Raw genomic sequence first — 20,744 nt, 5'->3', positions numbered from 1 at the left:
GTGTCGGACTACATTGCCTGAGCCCCGTCGCTGCCCTCCTCAGGAGCGCCCCTGGGGCCTTACTGGACGAGCTCTTGCCCCGCAGCATTCTGGGAGTAGTAGTTTTCTCTTCCCGGCTCCTCCCAGATAGACTGGGGTCCAAGACTCGTGGGACTACGATTCCCAGACGCCCGAGCGAGCCTCGTGTCGCGTGGCCCTCGCAGGAGGGCGGGCTCGCCCTGGCTCTCCAGGACGCGGGTTGGTGGATGGGGGCCGGGCGGTGCTCTGCTGCTGACGGGTGACAAGTAGAACCCGCGGGTCTCCTCAGCCCCCCGTGACCCCGCCATGGTGCGTGCGGGTCCTGTGGGGACGCATCTCCCCACGTCCGGCTTGGACATATTCGGGGACCTGAGGAAGATGAACAAGCGCCAGGTAGCAGAGACGGGCGGGGGGCGCTCCTGGAGCCGAATCCGGGCTGGGGGAAGTCGGGGCTTGTGGGGCTAGGGCTCCGGCGGGGTAGCAGCGGCGCCTGGGGCAGGGATGTTACCCGAAGCTCTCGGGCCGGCTTTCAGAGGCCTTCGTTCAAATTCGCACAGACTGCGTGTGGGTGTTTTCTTGCGCTGCCGAGCACAATCAGGGCACAGTGGCCAGATAAAAAAAAGGGGAAGAGAATAGGAGCCTGGTCTTAAGGATGTGGTGGAGAAAACGAGGAGAGACGACCGGGCCTGAGTGACAGCTGTCTGCACGTACCTCTGTGGTGCTTAGGCCTGACGCCCGGAGGAAGGCTGTCCGCGGATCGGGGTGGTAGAAAGGAAGAAACTTTCTGCCAAGGGGAGCTGTCCAGTAGTGCATGTCCAGGCGGCTTCTTCCGATCCCGGTCAGTGTTTTCTCCGACCATCTGTCAGACTGGGGCTCCTCGTACCTAGAGAGCACACAAGTGGTGCTCAATAATTGTGGGCCGAATCAGTGTTCCGAAGGGAATTCCAGAGATCTTATTTCCTTTTCAGAGTCTGTCGTTCTGGCTGTAGTTGAGTTGGGAAAGCAGTTTGGGTGGCATCTTTGAGCAGGGGGCAATTGATTTCTCATTCCACTGTGAGAGGACCTCAGAGCAAAACTTGCTCTCTCTTGAGCCAGTGACTGGCCAGCATCAGTGTCTTTGGGTCATTATCTCCTCACTATAAGGCAAGAGTGATTAGGGACAGGACAGGAAGCCTCCTCAGCCAGAAAAAAAAAAAAAAAAAAAAGGAAGGAATTGTTTAAGTTTCTAGGTAGAATATTATGACGGATACAAATACTACCACTGTTGTTAGTTGACTCATGGCAACCCCGTGCTACATGGAGTTTTCAAGGCTGTGACCTCTCAGAAGCAAATTGTCAGGGCTGCCTTCTGAGGCGTCTCTGGGTGGGTTCAAACCATCAATCTTTGGACTAGTAGTCCAACGTTTAACCATTTGTGCCACCGGGGGTCGACTCCTCCTCCTAATAATAGTAAATTATGTTAAGAAAAATGGGACCATCTTACTGGGGGTTGTTGATTGTCTTTGAAAATAGTATTAATTCTCATGATTTTGACTTCACCTTGTTTCATTTGTTCTATTGTATTGAGGAATGGAATGATAGGGCTACTGCAGGACACGACTTTTGCCTTTGGGCATATGTGTTGCTTTTTCAAAATTTTATTTTGTTGTTGTGGTTGAGAATGTACACACCAAAACATACACCAATTCATCAGTTCCTACATTGGTTACATCCTCCCAGTTGTGCAACCATTCTCATTCTCTTTTTCTGAGTTGTTCCTCTCCCATTAACATAAACCCACTGCCCACCAAGTTTCCTATCTAATATTTCGAGTTGCTGTTGTTAATTTGATCCCATGTAGATAGTTCTTAAGAGAGCATAATGCTCAAGGCAGACCTCTTTTACTAGTTAAGCTAAACTGTTGTTTGGTTTTGAGACGATATCAAGGAATATTTTTAGTTTAAGGTTTAAAGATTATCTCAGGGCAATAATTCAGGGGTTCATCCAGTCTCCGTGGCTCCAGAAAGTCTGGATTCCATGAGAATTTGAAATTCTGTTCTGCATTTTCCCCCTTTTGATCAGGATTCTTCTATGCAATCTTCGATCAAAATGCTTAGTCATGGTGTCCGGGCACCATCCAGTTCTTCTGGTCTCATGGCAAAGGAGGCAGCTGTTCATGAAGGCAATTAGCCACATATTCCATATACCCCTTCTATTCCTGACTCTTCCTTCTTTCTCTGTTGCTCCAAGTGTATAGAGACCAATTGTTGTGCCTTGGATGGCCACTTGCAAGATTTTAATACCCTAGGCACTACCAACAAACTAGGAGGCAGAGCATGAGCACTGAACGGGCAACATTATTAAGCCAATTAACTGGGATGTCCCATGAAACCATGACCCTCAACCTCCAAACCAAGGAACCAAATCCCATGAGGTATTTGGGTGTACGTAAGCAGCCGCTTTCTCTTTTTTTTTTTTTCGGTCATTGTTGTAAATGTATCTATCACACAACATTTGTCAATTCAACTTTTTACAGCTGTACAACTTATTGACAGCAAGTACAATCAGCTGTGCAGCCCTACCTTTAATCGATGTGATTTTTCCATCACAGTTACCTCTCCTATTCCCCCTCCTGCCAGTCCCTGGTAACCACTAATAAGCTTTGGTCTCCATGTATATGCCTTTTCTTGTCTTTTTATGTAAGTGGGATCATACAGTATTTGTCCTTTCGTGATTGGCTTATTTCACTCAGCATAATGTCATCGTACTCCATACTGAAGCATATATCAAGACTTCATTTCTCCTACTGGCTGAGTAGTATTCCATTGCATGTATGTACCACATTTTGTTTATTCATTCATCTGTTGATGGACGTTTAGGTTGTTTCCACCTTTTTGCTGTTGTGAATAATGCTGCAGTGAACATTGGTGTACAAGTCTCTTTGAGTCTCTGTTTTTAAGTTGAGTATATACCTAGGAGTGGAATTACTGGGTCATATGGTAGTTCTATTTTTGGTTTTCTGAGGAACTGCCACACTGGTTTCCATGATGGCTGTACCATTTTGCATTCCACCAGCAATGGATAAGGGTTCCGTAGTCCCCATATCCTCTGCCAACATTTTTTCTTTTTTTTTTTTATTTTAGCCATCCTAGTGGGAGTGTAATGGTATCTCATTGTGGTTTTGATTTGCATCTCTCTGATGGCTAATGATGCTGGCATCTCTTCATGTGTTTGGTGGCCATTTGAATGTCCTATTTGATGAAATGTCTATTCAAGTCCTTTGCCCATTTTATGATTGAGTTGTCTTTTTGTTAAGTTGTCGAAGTTTTGTATATGTTTTGGTTATTAGATTCTTGTCAGAATACATGGTTTCCAACGATATTTGCCCAGTCAGTAGCTTGTCTTTTCACTTTTTCGGTGAAGTCTTTTGATGAACAAAAGTTTTTAATTTTTATGAGGTCCCATTTATTTATTTTGTCTTTTGCTGTTTGTGCTTTTGTTGTTATATTAGGTAATCCATTGTTGAAAGCTAGGCCTGACAGTATTGCCCTTGCCTGTTCTTATAAGAATTTTATAGTTTTAATTTGCACATTCAGGCCCTTAATCGATTTTGGATTTGTTTTCGTGTATGGTGTGAGGCATGGATCCTGTTTCATTTTTCTGCATGTGGAAATCCAATTTTCCCAACACCATTTATTTAGGAGTCTTCTTTCCCTTGAATGGACTTAATACCCTTGTCAAAAAATCCGTTGAACATAGATGTGTGGGTTTATTTCTGGACTCTCAATTCTGTTTCATTGGTCTACTTGTCTGTTGTTACACCAGTACCAGGCTGTTTTGATTACTGTACTGTATAGTATGTTTTAAAATCAGGAAGTGTGGGTCCACCTACTTTGTTCTTCTCTTTCAGCATTGTTTTAGCTATTTGAAGCCTCTTGCCTTTCCATATAAAATTGAGGATCGGTTTTTCTATTTTTGTAAAGAAGGCTGTTGGAATTTTGATTGGGATTGCATTGAATCTATAAATTGCCTTAAGTAGCATTGGCATCTAAACAATCTTAAGTCGTCCAGTCCATGAAAATGAAACATCTTTCTGTTTATTTAAATATTCTTTAATCTCTTTTAGCAATGTTTTATAGTTTTTGTTGTATAAGTCCTTCACATTCCTGGTTAGATTTAGTCCTAGATATTTTGTTCTCTTAGATACTATTGTAAATGGAATTGTTCCCCTAATTTCTCTTTCAGATTTCTCATTCTGGGTGTATAGAAACCCAATTTTAAAAAATTTTTGTCTGTTGACCTTGTGCCCTGAAACTGCTAAATTCCTCTATTAGGTCTAGAAGTTTTCTCGTGGACTCTTTGGGATTTTTTATATAGAAAAAATTGTATAATTACTTCTTTTTCTATCTAGATACTTTTTATTTATTTTTCTTGTTTTAATTGCCCTGGCTAAGACTTCTAATACAATATTGAATAGAAGTAGTGAGAGCGGACACCCTTGTCTTGTTCCCGATTTCAAGGGTGAAACTCTTAGTCTTTCTCCATTAAGTATAATGTTGTCTGTTGGCTTTTCATGTATGCCCTGAATCATGTAGAGGGATATCCTTTCTCTTCCAATCTTCTTTAGGGTTTTCAACAAGAAAGGGTATTGGATTTTATCAAATGCTTTTTCTGCATCCATACAGATTGTCATGTTCTTTTCCTTTGTTCTGTTGATGTGGTGTATTATGTTGATTGATTTTCTAATGTTGAACCATCTGTGCATTCCTGGATTAAATCCCACTTGCTCATGGACTATGACTCTTTTAATATGCTGTTGGATTCTGTTCAGTAGTATTTTTTTGAGGGTTTTTGCATGTATATTCATAAGAAATATTGGCCTGTAGTTTTTTTCTTTCTTTTGTGGTGTCTTTGTCTGGTTTGAGTATCAGGGTTATGTTTGCTTTGTAGAATGAATTAGGGAGTATTCCTTCCTTCTCTATCTTTTGGAAGAGTTTAAATAGTACTGGCATCAATTCTTTTCTAAATGTTTGGTAGAATTCCCCAGTGAAGCCATCTGGTCCAGGACTTTTTTTCTTGTTATTGTTGGGAGGTTTTTGATCATTGTTTCAGTCTCTTCACTTGTTATGGGTCTGTTGAGACTTTCTATTTCCTCTTGAGTCAATTTGGTTAGGTTGTGTGCTTCTTAGAAGATGTCCATTTCATCTAGGTTAGCCAGTTTATTGTTATACAGTTGTTCATAATACTCTGTCATGATTCTCTTTATTTCTGTCAGGTCAGTTGTAATGTCTACTTTTTTATTTTGGTTATTTGCACCTTTTCTTTGCCAGTCTAGCTAAAGTTTTATCTTCTTTATTCATCTTTTCAAGAACCAACTTAGGGTTTTATTGAGTCTCAATTTCTGTTTTCAGTTTTATTTATTTAATACTCCAATCTTTGTTATTTCCATTCTTCTGGGTGGGTTTAGGCTTAGTTTGCTCTTGTCTTTCTAGTTCCTAGAGTTGTCGAGTTAGGCTGTTAATTTAAGATTTTTCTTCTTTTTTAATGTAGGCTTTTATTGCTATAAGTTTCTCTCTGAGTACTCCCTTCACTGCAGCCTGTAAGTTTTGGTATGTTGTGCTCTGATTTTCATTTGACACTAAGAAATTTTTGATATCGTTTTTGATTTCTTCTTTGACCCATTGGTAGTTTGTGTGTTGTTCAATTTGCGTATGTTTGTGTATTTTCCAGGTTTTTTTTGTTTTCGTTTTTGTTTTTTCTGTTACTGATATCCAGCTTCACTATGTTGTGGAAAAAGAAAATACTTCTTATGATTTCAATATTTTAAAATTTATCAAGACTTGCTTTGTGGCCTAAAACGTGGTCTGTCTTGGAGAGTGATCCGTGTGCACTGGAGCAGAGTATATATTGTGCTGTTTTTGGGTGAAGTGTTCTATATGTGTCTCTTAAGTCAAGTTGGTTTATTGTGTCATTCAGATCCTCTGTTCCCTTGATCGTCTTTCTAGATGTTCTATCCAATATTGAAAGCGGTGTATTAAATTGGTATTGTAGTACTGTCTATTTTTCCCTTCAATCCTATCAGTGTTTGCTTTATATATTTAGGTGCCTTCCCCCTCAAAAAAAAAAGAAAACCATTGCCCTCGAGTTGATTCCGACTCATAGAGACCTTATACAACAGAGTAGAATTGCCCCATACAGTTTCCAAGGAGCGCCTGGTGGATTTGAACTGCCAGCCTTTTGGTGAGCAGCCTTAGCTCTTAACCACTATGCCACCAGGGTTTCCCAGGTGCCCCAATATTGGGTGCGTATATATTTATGATTGTTAAATCTTCTTGATTAATTGACCCTTTTACATTGTATAATGTTCATCTTTATTTTTCTGACAGATTTTGTCTTAAAGTCTACTTTGATATTAAGATTGCCACCTCAGCTCTCTTGGTTATTATCTGCATGGAATATTTTTTCCATCCTTTCACTTTCAACCTGTTTGTGTCCTTGGGTTTAAGGTGTGTCTCTTGTAAACAGCATATAGTTGATCATGTTTTGTGTTGCTTTTTTCTCTTCCAAGTAGAATTTCAGGTGCAGTAGTATGGGAGAGTTTGGTGACTTGGGTATCACGAACTTTGCTTTAGGATCTGGCTGTTTGTAGGTGTGCACAGCTGGTGAACTCCTGTGAATTTCTGTAACTAAGATGAGCTGTAACAGATTATTAAAAACCCGTTACTGTTGAGCTGGTTCTGACTCATAGTGACCCTGTAGGGACAGACTAGAACTGCCTGATAGGGTTTTCTAGGCTGGAATCTTTAGCGAAGCAGACTGCCACATCTTTCTCCTATGGAGCAGCTGGTAGGTTCAAACCACTGACCTTTTGGTTAGCAGCCCAGCGCTTAACCACTGTGCCAGCAGGACTTCTAATAGATTATTTCTAGCTTGAAAAACCAACTGCTCGTGAGCTGAGCATTGAAAATGTTCACAAGAAAATCCTCCAGAAAACCGTGCTTTATTTAAAAACCTAGAGTTATTGGCTATTTTTTTTAAATGTCTCTAAAGCTGGTACTGATTACTGATGCTTATAATTGCAGACTATCAGAGAAGGCCTCTGATGAGTGTATCAATTCCTAAACCAGATTGACTTTTGAAAGCTGTGTGTCATCCCCGCCCCCTGCTGTGATAAGACCTATCAGTAGCTGGTTGCATTGGTCGTGTTTTGCTGATCTTCTCATTAAAATTTAGAAGCTGAAACCCACTGCCTCCTACTACTTTTTAAAATCTCTAAATTGGAATCGACTCAACAGCACTGGGTTACTGGGTTTATCCTTTTGCTCATCTTTTTTCCCCCTAAATAGCATCTTTATGACACATTGTCAAACACGCATGTGCCACCAGTCTTGGAAGTAGGGCTGCCATTCTCGGCTGTCCTTGCTTGCTATAAATTAAGGCAATAGCCATATGCAAGACAAGGACTCTTTGTTTCTGCAGTGAGAAAGAGAGGAAGAAGTACAGCTACTGGCATTTCTACTGTTCTGGTAGCCAGAATATCTTGTTTGAAACCTTGGCTTAAAACTCTCAGACATTGACTATTTCATCCTTGCTTAACAATTACCGAGTGTGAGCTTGCTTCTTATTAAGTGCTGAGCATACAGAATTGGTAGGCAAGGGTAAACAACAACAAAAGGCACCAGTGAAATGTGGTGTGCTGTTTAGATCTAGTTCAGTCCTGTCCGTGGTTAAATCAGGATCATGCTTCTAGATTTCAGGGTTTCAAATCTAGACTCAGCTTAGTAGGTCTATTAAAGCTAGGGCATTGGAAGTGTGATCTGTGGTTTCCCAACTGACTTGATTATGAGGTTTTTGTGTAATTGGACATTTCTTTATCAGATAGATGTGTTGCTCAAAGGAAGTTCTTTTGGGGAATTAATTTTACTTCCCCTCAATCAATTTTTCAACATAGAAAATCATGTCAGAAAATATATTCTTACTGTGAGATCTTTATTAGCAAAGTGGCAAGTTTTATAATTTGCTTTTTCGGAGGAGGGAGCCAGATGGTTTGAAATCTTGTCTAAAAATGGCATGGGGCTTTCCCAATCAGATCTGTAATTCGTAGTGAGACAGTGGTTATTTATCAAAACTTTTAGGTCAAGGGAGGCAGGTGGGGAAGTTTTTGAATGTGAACTAATGTGACTTACAAGGCTGACTTTAGATGCAACCATTTAACCAATCATAGCCCAGCACTTTAACAATGCCTGCTTAGCCCTCCAGTTTCTTTTTTTGCTCTCGTGGGGGTATAATGCTGTTGACACAGTAGCCATGTAATTTATTTAAAAAGTGGTTTATAACTTTAATTTTGAATTACATTTCATTTTCCATTTTTATTTGTTCCATCCAAATATCTTAATTATCTTCATTTACTTTTTTATGTCCCCACTTTTCATTTGTCTCTTTCATAATTGCCTGAAATTACATAATTTCCTATAGTTGTAATATGAGCAGAGAAAGAGTTTTGGGCTCTGCTTTTCCCACCTTACATCACATCAGGATATGTTTTCATGTGTTGTCACACTTTCAAAATGCTCGTTTTAGTGGCCGTATAATATTCTGGGGAGTTGCACATCCTTTAAATCTCCCTCACCCCCAGATTTTGGAACTAACTCATGTTCATTATAGGAAATATAAAAAATAGAAAATAGTTTAAAGGAGAAAATTCAAGGACTCATAATTCCACTACCCTCAGATAGCCTCTGCGTCTTGAGGAGTCTCCTCGTGTTTGTTTTACAGTATTGAGATCCTCCTGCAGTCTACATTTTTCACATAGCATATCTTAAGTGGTTGGTCATGTCATTAAAATTCTTTATGCATTGTTCTGAATACTGGAATAATATGCCATAACTTGGTCCTTTCCCTGTTGGTGCTCATTTATTGCTTTTTTCTCCTTATTAAAATAAGGTTATGATAAACATCTTTGGGCCATAGTTCCCTATATGCCTTTAGTTTAAACTAAATTTCTAAAAGTGGGATTATTGGGCCAAGAGTAACCTGTTGATACTAATGCCAAATTGCTTTCAGAATGGTTGTATCAGCTTACATTCCTACCACTGTGTGGATCATAACAAATTATGGATAACATTGGGAAGAATGGGGATTCCAGAACACTTAATTGTGCTCATGAGGAATCTGTACATAGACCAAGAGGCATCCATTGGAACAGAACAAGGGAATGTTACGTGGTGCCACAGTGTACCTTTGCTAGCACTGAGTATTTGTATTATTATTATTAACAATCTAAATTTGCTAGGCAAAAGGAAAAAAGGTGGGGGGGAGGAGGAGATAAGATTATTGGTTTGAATATTTAAAATGTTTATTTGCCACTTTTACTTCCTTTTTGATATATCGTTTTAAGGTTTTACCCCTTTTTCATTGGAATTCTGTGTTTTTCTTACTGGCAGTTTTTTTGTACCTGCCATGTATTAAGGATATTTATCTTGTCACTATTTATTAAACAATTTGAGTACTTACTTTTTGCCACATCTGTCCTGAACACTGAGGTTACTGCTGTGATGAACAAGGCCAAAATGACCCTGCCATGTGGAACTCACAGTCTAGTGTGACAGACACATTAAATAATTATATACATAATTATGTTGGTGATGGATGCTATAAAGAAGTACAGGATGCTGAGAGAATATATAACAGGAGGACCTAGGCTGGCCAACAGAAGTTGTCAAACTCCAACATGCTGCCTGTTTTTTTTTTTTTGTAAATAAAGTTTTATTGGAACACAGCCATGTTCATTCTTTTACAGGTTGTCTATGGCTGTTTTCCGGCTACAGTGGCAGAGTTGAGTAGTTTTCACAGGGACTGTATAGCTTATAAACCTAAAATATTTACTATCTGTCTCTTTACACAAAGAGCTTCCTGACTACTAGGCTAGAGAGTCAGGGAAGGCTTCCTTTGGGAACTCATGTTTAAAGTGTGACTTAAAGATGAGTGAACGTTAGGTATGCTAAGGGATCCAAGGAGGGGACCTTCTGGGCAGAGGAGATTTCAGGGTGAAATAAAAGTCTCATAGTGGAAAGAACTATGCCCTACAAGTAATCCCCGACTTATGACACATTCGAGTTACAATGAACTGCACTTATGACCGTCCGGGGTGATTTTTTTTTTTTTTTTTTTTTTGGTACATCTTATCGTTAGTAATACAGCTCATAGATCATGAAGAAGGGGAATTGACAGACCAAGACTTAATGGATTTTGAAGAGGAAAGAAATGCTGAAGAAGGAAAATAATGAGGAAGAGGAAGAAGTTGTCAAGAAAATTTCACAGTGAAAGGATTAGCTGAAGTTTTTTCTAAACTAAAGCACGGGCTTCAGTTGCTTGAAAACATGGACCCAAACACTGATCGCTTTGCTAAAGGCAATAGGCAGATTCAGGAAGCAGTGAGATGTTACTGCAAAATACATGAAGAAAAAGAAAAGGACCATACAGACAACTCATTAATTTTCTAACTAGAAGTGCCATCTTCATTCCCAGGGATAACCCAGATGATCCAGAAACTTCCACAAGTGGAGTTGTTACCACAAATGAAAAAATGCTAACATCAACTCTTCTTCGTTGTCAGAGTAAATTTTTATGACTTGTGTATTTTTTTATGTATGTATGTATTAAAACATATCTGTAAGTTTATATGTAATGTTTCTAACCCTCAAAGACAAATACAGATCAGATTTATAAAGATACTGATAATAGAAGGCAATGATGATGAAAACAACAAAAAAAGACATTGAACTTAACTTCAGAACCGACTTACGACAGAGTCTTCAGAACAGAACCCCACTGTAAATTGGGGACTACCTGTGTTTGAGTGGGTGGCTCAGGTGGAGGGGAGAAGGTTGTTGGAGATGGAGAGGTCAAGGAATTGAGAAGCCTGAGTGTTGGATTGGCCGTCCACGTGGCTCTTCAGATCACTGGAAAAACAGCAGAGGTTGTGAAAAGGAGGGCAGAGGCTGGTACCGAAGTCGGGAGGCTCCCAGGAGGATACTCTGGCAAGTGCTGAGAGGCTTACATTCTGAGTGGTGCTAGGCATGGTGGCTTTAGTCCCCGTAGCCTCTTGGAGGTAGGCGGGCATTCTAACCTAGCAGTTCAACTGTAACCGGGCAGGTGCTTGTGATGTGGGCAGGTGTGGCCTTTCTCCTGAGTCCCCAGGGGTTGGCCTTTGTGGAGGCAGCTGTCAGCAGGCAAGAGCTTTGTGCTTCAGTGTGTAAGACACAGGGTGGAAGCAAGGACAAACCATGGGTGTCTTAACTCAGTGGTCTAAGGTGGAGTAAGATCAGCTTAAAAGCTCTGTCATAACTAACATAATAGCAGGAAAGTTAAATATTGACTTGTGTGGCCGTCCTGCTGGTGTTCTTAACCAAATATTTTTTGTTCACTTTTTAAAGACATTTACAGGAAATTTAACATTCAGGTGTTTAACTTTTTTGTTCACTTCTAAAATGTAAATTTAAGATGCAACATGGCCTCATCACTTAGTCTGCATTTGAGGCAGGGCAGTCTTTGGCCATGGGGCTAGAGGCGAGTTCTAGGTGAATCCATGCTACCTGTCCCAGGCCCCCAGGCTCAGACCTGTGCCCTCTACCCTGAACAGTAGCCAGAGTCTATAGTGGGAGGATCTAGTGGTAAAACTCAAGCCTTTTAGGCTTTAAAAACAAACAAAAATCAGTTGCTGTCGATTGATTCTGGCTCATAGTGACCTCGTGTTTCCGAGTAGAACTGAGCTCCAGAGGGTTTTCAGTGGCTGTGATCTTTCAGAAGTAGATCACCAGGCCTTTCTTCTGAGGCAACTCTGGGTAGATTCAAACTGCTAACCTTTTGGTTAGTAGCTGTCTTGGTCATCATGCTGCCATAACAGAAAAACCACAAGTGGATGGCTTTAACAAAGAGAAGTTTATTCTCTCACAGTCCAGTAGGCTGGAAGTCCAAATTCAGGGCGCTGGCTCCAGGGAAAGGCTTTCTCTCTCTGTTGGCTCTGGAGGAAGGTCCTTGTCATCAGTCTTCTCTTGGTCTGGGAGCATCTCAGCACAGGAACCTCAGGTCCAAAGGACTCACTCTGCTCCCGGCACTGCTTTCTTGGTGGTATGAGGTCCCCATGTCTCCGTGCTCTCTTCTCTTTTCTATCTCAAAAGAGACTGGCTTAAGACACTCTCTAATCTTGTAGATCCCATCAGTGTAACTGCCACTAATCCATCTCATTACATCACAGTGACAGGATTCACAACACACAGGGAAGTCACGTCGGATGACAAAATGGTAGACAATCACACAGTACCGGGAATCATGACCTAGCCAAGGTGACAGATATTTTTGGGAGACACAATTCAATCCATGACAGTAGCTGAGTGCTTAAGCATTTACATCTCCCAGGGACTCCTATTTTAGGGCTTAAGGTGGTGGGAAATCTTGGAGAGGCAAATAGAGCCTTAATGAGGCTTTAAGAAAGCCAGTCCCACTGATTGCTCTGTTGTTTCCCCCATTTGCTCCCACTTAAGGAGAGATGACATCTGGAAGGCTCAATCATTCCATGGACAGAAATTTGAATGCTGCCTAACTCTGTGCTTTTTGTGGATTAGTTCCATGCCCTAAACACAGTTTTTTATAAGCATGTCTCCAGCTTAGGGTTCGTGAACATTCTGCCATTGGTTCTCACGTTTGGTTTGTCCGTTTTCGTTCCAGCTCTATTACCAGGTTTTGAACTTCGCCATGATCGTGTCCTCCGCACTCATGATATGGAAAGGCTTGATCGTCCTCACTGGCAGCGAGAGCCCCATCGTGGTGGTGCTGAGGTACGTCCTGGAAGCCAGCCTCCTCCTCCCGCAGACTGCGGCTCCCGGACTGAGGGAAGAGCCTGTGTGACAGCCCGGAATTAGTGTTTGAAGTAGATAACTAGAGTATTCTTTATTGATAATCTGTTTTGAGACTTTTTCATTTTTTTCTGACTGCCTGTGAAAAATCTTATACTTTTCAATAGACATCTTGAGCTTTAATTATATAGATGTTGGTGTTCTAGTAATTGTGCAACATTTTCGTTCCTGTATTTTAAGCAATGTTTTAATCCACTGAAAGTGACAATTTACTTCTATAATAATATGGTATTAATGCAGCATTTGTTTTTTAAACACAACCAATTTACAAATATGACTTGGCTTTCCTTGTACCAAATAGGCAGGGAGTGTGTGTCCCTACCACCTAGCATGGTCAAGCTTCCTCAGCAGTACTGTTGTAGATGGCTACTCTTTTCTCAAGACAGTTATGCTTGTAAAAGTACAGCCTGTTTATTTTAGAAAAGCTAGCACTATAGTTAAAATAATGCAGCCATAATGTCATCCAAGGGGAAAAAAAATTTAACAGTCAATTTGAAATTCAATTATGATGTTTGGGAGCTTTTAGATGGTTCAAGATGTCTCTCTGTCCAGTGTGTTTTTTATATCGTGGCATCTCACTGTTGGTAGAGAAGGATGGATAGATGTACGTATATACGTGTATGTATGTACGTAGAAGAAAGGGCTGTAGCAGCAACTTGGTCAGGGGCACCATTGACCAGTGCAGAAGCCGAGGCCAGCATGCAGCGTTCTTGGCTCCCAAGTCAGTGCCCGTTCCGTCCACTGGGCCCCACTGCCACGTCATGGAATATGATCAAATGGATGATGCTGCAGGAGTCAAAGGATGTGGGTTCAAGTTTTGTCTCAACCCTTAGCTTGGCTCTGGGTAGGCTTCCTCCTTAAGTTTATTCATTTGTTTGTTTATCGTTCCTTGAACAAGTATTTCAGTGTCGTAGGTGCTGGGGAAACACTATAAAACAAAAGAATTGCCGCTAGAGTATTAACCAGCTCTAAGAGTCTGTAGTTCTGAATGCAAGTGGTAATATAGATGTAAGGTTTTCTTCTTTAGGCTAAATTGTCAGCTTCTACAACAGAGAGTCCACATCTTTCTTGATACGTTTTTTCACTAATAGGGGCTTGCGAGTGCCGTTTTTGCACTTAAATCCAAGAAGAAATCGTTTCCTTTCTCTCTTATTGTTATCACTTTAAGGGGTCAGAAGGAAACCAGCATGGCTTGTTTTATACCTTATCAGATTTACTTGATTATTGATGAACAATTTAAAATCTCACTGGCATGTTTCTTACCTATATTCTTTATAAATCGCAATGCTCACCCTTTGAATGCAGGCTAATTCTGATGTCTGTTTTGTGCTTCTTTCTAGTGGCAGCATGGAGCCAGCCTTCCACAGGGGAGACCTTCTGTTCCTAACCAATTTCCGGGAAGACCCCATTAGAGCTGGTGAAATAGTTGTCTTTAAAGTTGAAGGACGAGACATTCCAATAGTTCATAGAGTAATCAAAGTCCACGAAAAGTAAAGAGGCTTTACTTTTTTTTGGTTGTATTTTGTAACATTCTGGTAGACAGTGTTTTAAATATACATATTTACATAATTTATTTTTTGTTGTAGAGAATATACATAGCAGAACAAACAGCAATTCAGTTTCCACATGTACAATTCAGTGACATTGATTACATTTTTTGAGTCCACAACCATTCACACCCTCCAGAAGCCAGTTTTAATGGTTAATTACAAAGTAGAATAAGCACTGGATTATGTTCCTAGCTCTGCTGTTTGCAGACTGGATGACTTTGGACCAGCTGCCTGACTCAGTCTGTGAGGCAGGAGTGATGATACTTTCCCCACGACAACTCGTAGGGTTACTATGAGAACTGAATGAACTAATGCCTATTAAAACACTTAAACTCATTGCTGCACACATGTAAGGTGGAATGTATTCTAGCATGATATTAGTTATTTGAAAGAGTCTCAAAAATAAGTCAAATCCCATTGTAACTGAGAATTATTTCAATGTGAGAATTATTTTCTGAAATGCAAAGAAGCTGGCTACTTCTCTATGTCACTTTGACCAGAATGCCATTCTCGGCAGTAATGTCAGTCCTGGATGGAGAAAAATCCCTTCCTCATGATTTGGTCGTTGTATATTCTGCATTATTTCCCCGCACAAATGGACTTACCCTCATTGCCAGTGATGAGTTCGTAAGACTTCTGGGGGGAGCCAGAGACGTTTCTTTCTATCTAAAATATATTAAGTTCCTAGGAGAGAGTACTTCATATAATTAGCAAAAACGTTACATTCTGTATTCTTGGTTATTGATTAATCTTTGTGCAGCATAGTGCAGCGTTCTTTACCTGCATAAATTGTGGCGTTAAATTTAGGTGTGCGTATCCACCTTGGAAGAAGTACAGTCAGAATGCTCCTTAGAAGCGAGGATGGCAAGACTTCGTCTCACATACTTTGGACACGAGGGATCAGTCCCTGGAGAAGGATATCACACTTGGTAAAGTAGAGGGTCACCGAAAAAGAGGAAGACGTCCGATGAGATGGATTGACACAGTGGCTGCAACAGTGGGTTCAAGCATAACAATGACCATGAAGACGGCACAGGACCAGGCAGTGTTTCATTCTGTTGTACATAGGGTCGCTGTGTCAGAACCTACTCAGTGGCACCTAACAACAACATCTGCGTGTTTCTGAAATAACAGAGCAGTTCTCATTCCCTCTGTGTGTTGTGTGTGCATGTGTACACGTGTGTGTGTGATGTAACTATTTGTCCATCTGCAGTATTCCCATCCCACTGACTGCTTTGAGGTGTTTCCTAAAGATGTTGCTCCTTAAGATTGTCCCTTCATTTCACTCTAAACATTGGAGTAATCTGTTTCAGTTTGTGTTAGCACACTGGTAATGTACTAACGGTTACTGATTTCTGCTGGTCAACTCACTGGTGAGGACACTTCCTCAGTCACAACGTGACAGCACTCTCACCTGGCTTAAAAAGAATTACTGAAGATGAAGAATTGTTGAAAGTTGAGCAAATGATGATTATTTATTGTTATCTGCATGAATTGTGAGAGAGAGACTCCAAGGATTTTTATCCTCTTCGTTTCGTTTATAATCATGGCTGCAAATGAACTTGCTCATATTTGACCTGGTTTCAAATCTTTTGGGCTTTTAATATTTTATCTAATTATAATAGTGCATTTTCTCTTTTGTCTTACTGTCTTTATAGTTATAAAATGCTACAGTGTTGTGTTTCTAGTGCCAAGGCTATCTGAGCACCAGTTTATAAGATTTAAAATGAATTCCATATGTATCTTTAACACACTGGTTTTATGCCATTTGTGATTCTTGTTTTGTTGCAAACTGAATTTTATACCACTATACTGAGTGGTGAAGGAAATAATGCATCAACACTCCCCATTTGCCAAGGAAAAGCAAGTTTGAGGAGAGCTAAGAGCACACTTGTGCCTCAATTACCTTGTGCTCAAATCTGTGTGACCTGAGACCAAGTTTATGTCTAGAGAGAAGAGGAATAAAATCCATATTAACGAGTTGGTCCTTAGAGGCTAAGAAAGAATGAAAACAGTTCAAGTCCAACATATAATGTTAAACCAGCCTTATGTCTCGACTGTCTGGCCTATTGTGACTTGAGGTGAACCTGAAAATCACTCATCAGTAGCAAGACGTCAGTGTATTAGAAATCTGGACTTGTAAGAATTGCACAGTGGTTAATTCACATGATTTTGTCCACTGGTGAATGGCATTAATAACCTTGTTTTCAGATTTAAAAAGAAGTTAGGTACCAGCATTTTCTTTATCGTGTGCCCTGCTGGGAGCTAGTCATCATCTTACCAGTGCCCATCTGCTCTGCCGTGCTTTCTGGTTGTCAGAGTTACTTGAGTGTTTTAGAACTGAAGCCTTTAGATTTGCGCCCCAGTTGAATGGGTATCTGTAAGCAGTCATCTCACGCCAAGGGAGGATTAAGTTATCTTCATTTTCCTAAATGCTCAGGGCAGACCGTGAAGTCTGCAGTAAACTAATGGCATTCTTTAATGATACTGTGCTGAAAATTATTTTTGAGAGGATGTCGTTTTGCTTTCCAGAGATAATGGAGACATCAAGTTCCTGACTAAAGGAGATAATAATGAAGTTGATGATAGAGGCTTGTACAAAGAAGGCCAGAACTGGCTTGAAAAGAAGGACGTGGTGGGAAGAGCAAGAGGGTGAGCACTAACTTCTAAGTTCTATAGAAGGCTCAGAAACCAGAAAAATAAGTAGAAACAAACTAAATTTATAGGACAGCAAATTCGTTCATTACATATATTTATGTGTCAGGAGCGTTCTAGGTAGTTTAGTTTGCACCATGAAGAATGAATAAAACTTAGAACTTCCTGAGTACCTAAAACCCCAAATTGAATCCAAATGTATTATGTATAAGGAGCCTCGGTGGCACAATAGTTAAGCGCTTGGCTAAGGCAGCAGTTTGAACCCAGCAGCTGGTCTGCGGGAGAAAAGACTTGGCAATCTGCTCTCATAAAGACGGCAGCCTAGGAAATGCTTTGGGGCAGTTCTCCTGTGTCCTGTAGGGTCACTATGAGTTCGAATCGACTCAGCAGCACACAACAATAACATCTATACCATGGGTCTAACTTTATTTTAGAAATAAGTTCTTAGCTGGAGATTATCTGTGGATTTTAAGCGGTAATTACTAGAGATCCTCCCAGAAGTAATCACCATGTAACACTTTGGTGAAAGTTCTAAGTGCTGTCTGTGCCTGTATAAGGTGTGTGTGTTTGAGTGTATATAGAATATATAATTTTACACAGAGTTTGATTTTTTTACCCAACAGGAAGTTGGAGATAGCTTTCTGTGTCAAATCTATATCTGTGTCTTTTTAAATAGCTACATCCTGTTCCACTGAGTATTGTAACTTACTTAACTAGTCCCCTTTGATGGACAGTTAGATTATTTTCTGTTTATACTACTAAAAACAGCTCTGTGATAAGGCTTTAAATATTCATCTTTGCATGATTGTCCTTGCTTTAATACTTTTTTTTTTTTTTAAACTAATAAACCCTTTTGAATCACTGGTGAATGTTGTTCTTACAGCCCCAATCAGTGGTATTCCCAAGGAAGATTTGCTTCCTAAGACTGACTTAGAGTGTTTTCAAATGCAGCTGTAATTTGTTAAAAAACAATTTTTATATTTCTTGCTTTTTATTCCACAATTTAGGTTTTTACCATATGTTGGTATGGTTACCATAATAATGAATGACTATCCAAAATTCAAGGTAAGAACTTGTGTGTGTGTGTGTGTGTGTGTGTGTGCACGTGTGCACGCATGTAATAGTGGAGCTTAAAAATTAATGGAGCTTTCTTTAAAAGTGCTGTAAAGATGCAGTCTTCTCCAGAATCTTTTGCTAGTTAATTTTTCTGCAGAGTATGTATAGTTAACTATAGATTAATGTAATCATTTAAATATCAACATTTAAATTATTTAAAATAGCCACTTTTATGTTTTATGTTCACTGTGTGTTCTAAAATTTTGTTTTTTATAACTGAAAATTTCAAAAGCATACAAAAATACAATAAACCCTGAATCCATGGGTGGCACAAACAGTTAACCATTCAACAACTTAGCTGAAAGGTCAGTGGTTCGAACCCCCCCAGAGTCGCCTTGGAAGACAGGCCTGGCAGTCTGCTTCCGAGAGGTCACAACCCTGAAACCCCTATGGAGCCAGTTCTACTCTGCGCACAAGGGGTCACCCTGAGTCAGAATCTGCTTGACAGCAACAACACGCTAAACCCAGTGCTGCCTGTCTCCCAGCTTCGGAGAAAATGGTACCTTTTCAAATCACTTGACAAAGAACGGGAGACCTGTGCTGCCGCAAGTAGTGCCCTGGCTGTGGTCAGTGTTTGAGCCGCCTTAGCCCATCAGTATATTTTTGGGGTTTTAACCATATGGAGCACTGAACAGCTAGTTTGGAGGGTAAGGCAAGGGGAAAGAGGTCACCTTTTGGTTTTGTGCTCAAGTCTAGTATCGAACAGACTTCATCTGAATACATTTCTAGACCAAATTTATTTCGAGCCCTCGCAGTCACTTTCCACTGTGTTTCCTTTACAGTATGCGCTTTTGGCTGTAATGGGTGCATATGTGTTACTAAAACGTGAATCCTAAAACGAGAAGCAGTTCCTGCTACCAGATTGAAGTGAATTCTGTTGAGAAAGAGAAAAACTAATATATGTGAAATGTTCCACTTTCTGTATAAAAGGAAACAGTACAGAGACGTTTTGGTCTTGTCCAAATAAATGATTCATCAGTAAAGATTGTTTTCTTTTGTGGACTCTGATTTGAATCTGTTCTGTCTATCTGGCATTCGTGATGGTCCCCCTGAACAGAGGGTCTGCACCACTGCAAGAATCAGGCAGGCCGTTTATGGGCCTGGCCTGCCTGCAGGGACAGTGTATAAGCAACACAGTATTGTCTTAATGTCTGCGTTTTGAAAAGAAAATTCCTGGTTTACTATAATGGCATGTCTTGGGGGGCCAGGGGGACAGGGAACAGGTCCTTAAAAGGAGATGACTCCTTATTTATTAAAGTGTAATCTGATAAATGAATAAAACCTAAAGCCTTTTTTAGAAGGAAAGGATGTTTTTTGTGCTATGATATATCTTGAGGCAGTTTGTTAAATTATTTAAAAGGTGTTTAATAATTTATGAAAACAGTACATACTCCTTTGAAAATTGCAATAGCTACGGATGGAAAAAGGGGCATACCCTTTCCTCAGTCTCCCCTTTCCATGTCCCAGGGACTTCCACTGTTAATTTAGATATTTGCACGTGATGTAGTCGTTCATTCACAGCACTCATCAAGCACTGACAGCCTCTGTCCTTGTGCTGGAGAGACCAAGTCTCAGCCCTGAGGCAGCTTACAGTATAGTGGGAGGAACAGATAATAAAGAAGTACGTGATCTTAGGCCGTGATCACTGCTGTGAAGAAGGGAAAGCAGGGTAGATAGTGACAGAGGTCAGGGAAGGCCTCTCTGAGGGGGTGACGTTAAGCAGAGGTAAAAAATGAAAGGAACCCTGATGGCGCAAAGGGTTAAGCACTCAGCTGCTGATAGGTCAGCAGTTTGAACCCACCCAGCAGTTCCTTGTGAGAAAGACCTGAGGATCTACTCCTGCACAGCCAAGAAAACCCTATGGGGGCAGCTCTGCTCTGTCACATGGGGTCGCTGTGGTCAGAGTCGACTGGATGGTACCTAACAGCAAACAACAGAAGAAATGAGAGGCTGTGAGACAGGTACGTACGCCTGGGGGAAGAGCAGTCCAGGCAGGCTCAGGTGGCTCTTCAGCTTTCCTGTGCCTGCTGATCACCTGGTGGTGCTGTTAAAATGGAGATACTGATTCAGAAGGTCTGGGGCACCACGGGAGAGTCTGCATTTCTCACCAGCTCCAGGGGGATGCCAGTGCTGCTGGTCCCCAGACCCTACCTTTGTGTGGCCAAGTGTTAGAGGAGTAGGAAGGAGGCCAGTGATGTTTTGAAATATACTCTTCAGTTTTACAAAACTCTTCTCACAGAACAATATGACTTGGGCTTGCTTTCAGTCAGAACATACAACTCTACCTCAGTGCTTTAGGCTTGCCAATTCTGAGCTAATAATCTGGAATCTGTAAAAGTCACTTAACCACCTCTGTGGCCTTGAACAAGCTACTTGACTTCCCTCAGCCTCAAGTGGAGGATAAGAACTGCACTTACTCATTGGGTTGTTGTAATAAATAGATAATTGATGTAATGCTCCTCACAGTACTTCACATGTACACAGTACACACTCAATAAATGTCCCCCGTTGC

General features: G+C 40.7%; 1 protein-coding gene across 1 annotated transcript; it reads left to right on the top strand.

Annotated features, from left to right (window-relative positions):
* Positions 1–231: 231 nt before the first annotated feature.
* Positions 232–19,215, top strand: SEC11C (SEC11 homolog C, signal peptidase complex subunit). Its single transcript, XM_003406279.4, has 6 exons — positions 232–411; positions 12,724–12,833; positions 14,252–14,401; positions 16,994–17,113; positions 18,124–18,181; positions 19,015–19,215. Exons 1-6 carry the CDS (start codon positions 325–327, stop codon positions 19,066–19,068), a joined length of 579 nt encoding a protein of 192 aa, XP_003406327.1. The 5' UTR covers positions 232–324; the 3' UTR covers positions 19,069–19,215.
* Positions 19,216–20,744: the final 1,529 nt, after the last annotated feature.

This window comes from Loxodonta africana, chromosome 11 (genome assembly GCF_030014295.1).
Source record: "Loxodonta africana isolate mLoxAfr1 chromosome 11, mLoxAfr1.hap2, whole genome shotgun sequence".
Lineage (NCBI taxonomy): Eukaryota > Metazoa > Chordata > Mammalia > Proboscidea > Elephantidae > Loxodonta > Loxodonta africana.
Note: the sequence above shows the minus strand (reverse complement) of the source record. Positions and strands in the feature narration are given on the sequence as shown.

Coding starts and splice junctions, on each gene's coding strand:
- SEC11C (XM_003406279.4), top strand. CDS start 325: ATGGTGCGTGCGGGTCCTGTGGGGACGCATCTCCCCACGTCCGGCTTG. Junction 17,114..18,123: donor GTGGTGGGAAGAGCAAGAGG/GTGAGCACTAAC, acceptor TCCACAATTTAG/GTTTTTACCATATGTTGGTA. Junction 18,182..19,014: donor ATGACTATCCAAAATTCAAG/GTAAGAACTTGT, acceptor TTTCCTTTACAG/TATGCGCTTTTGGCTGTAAT.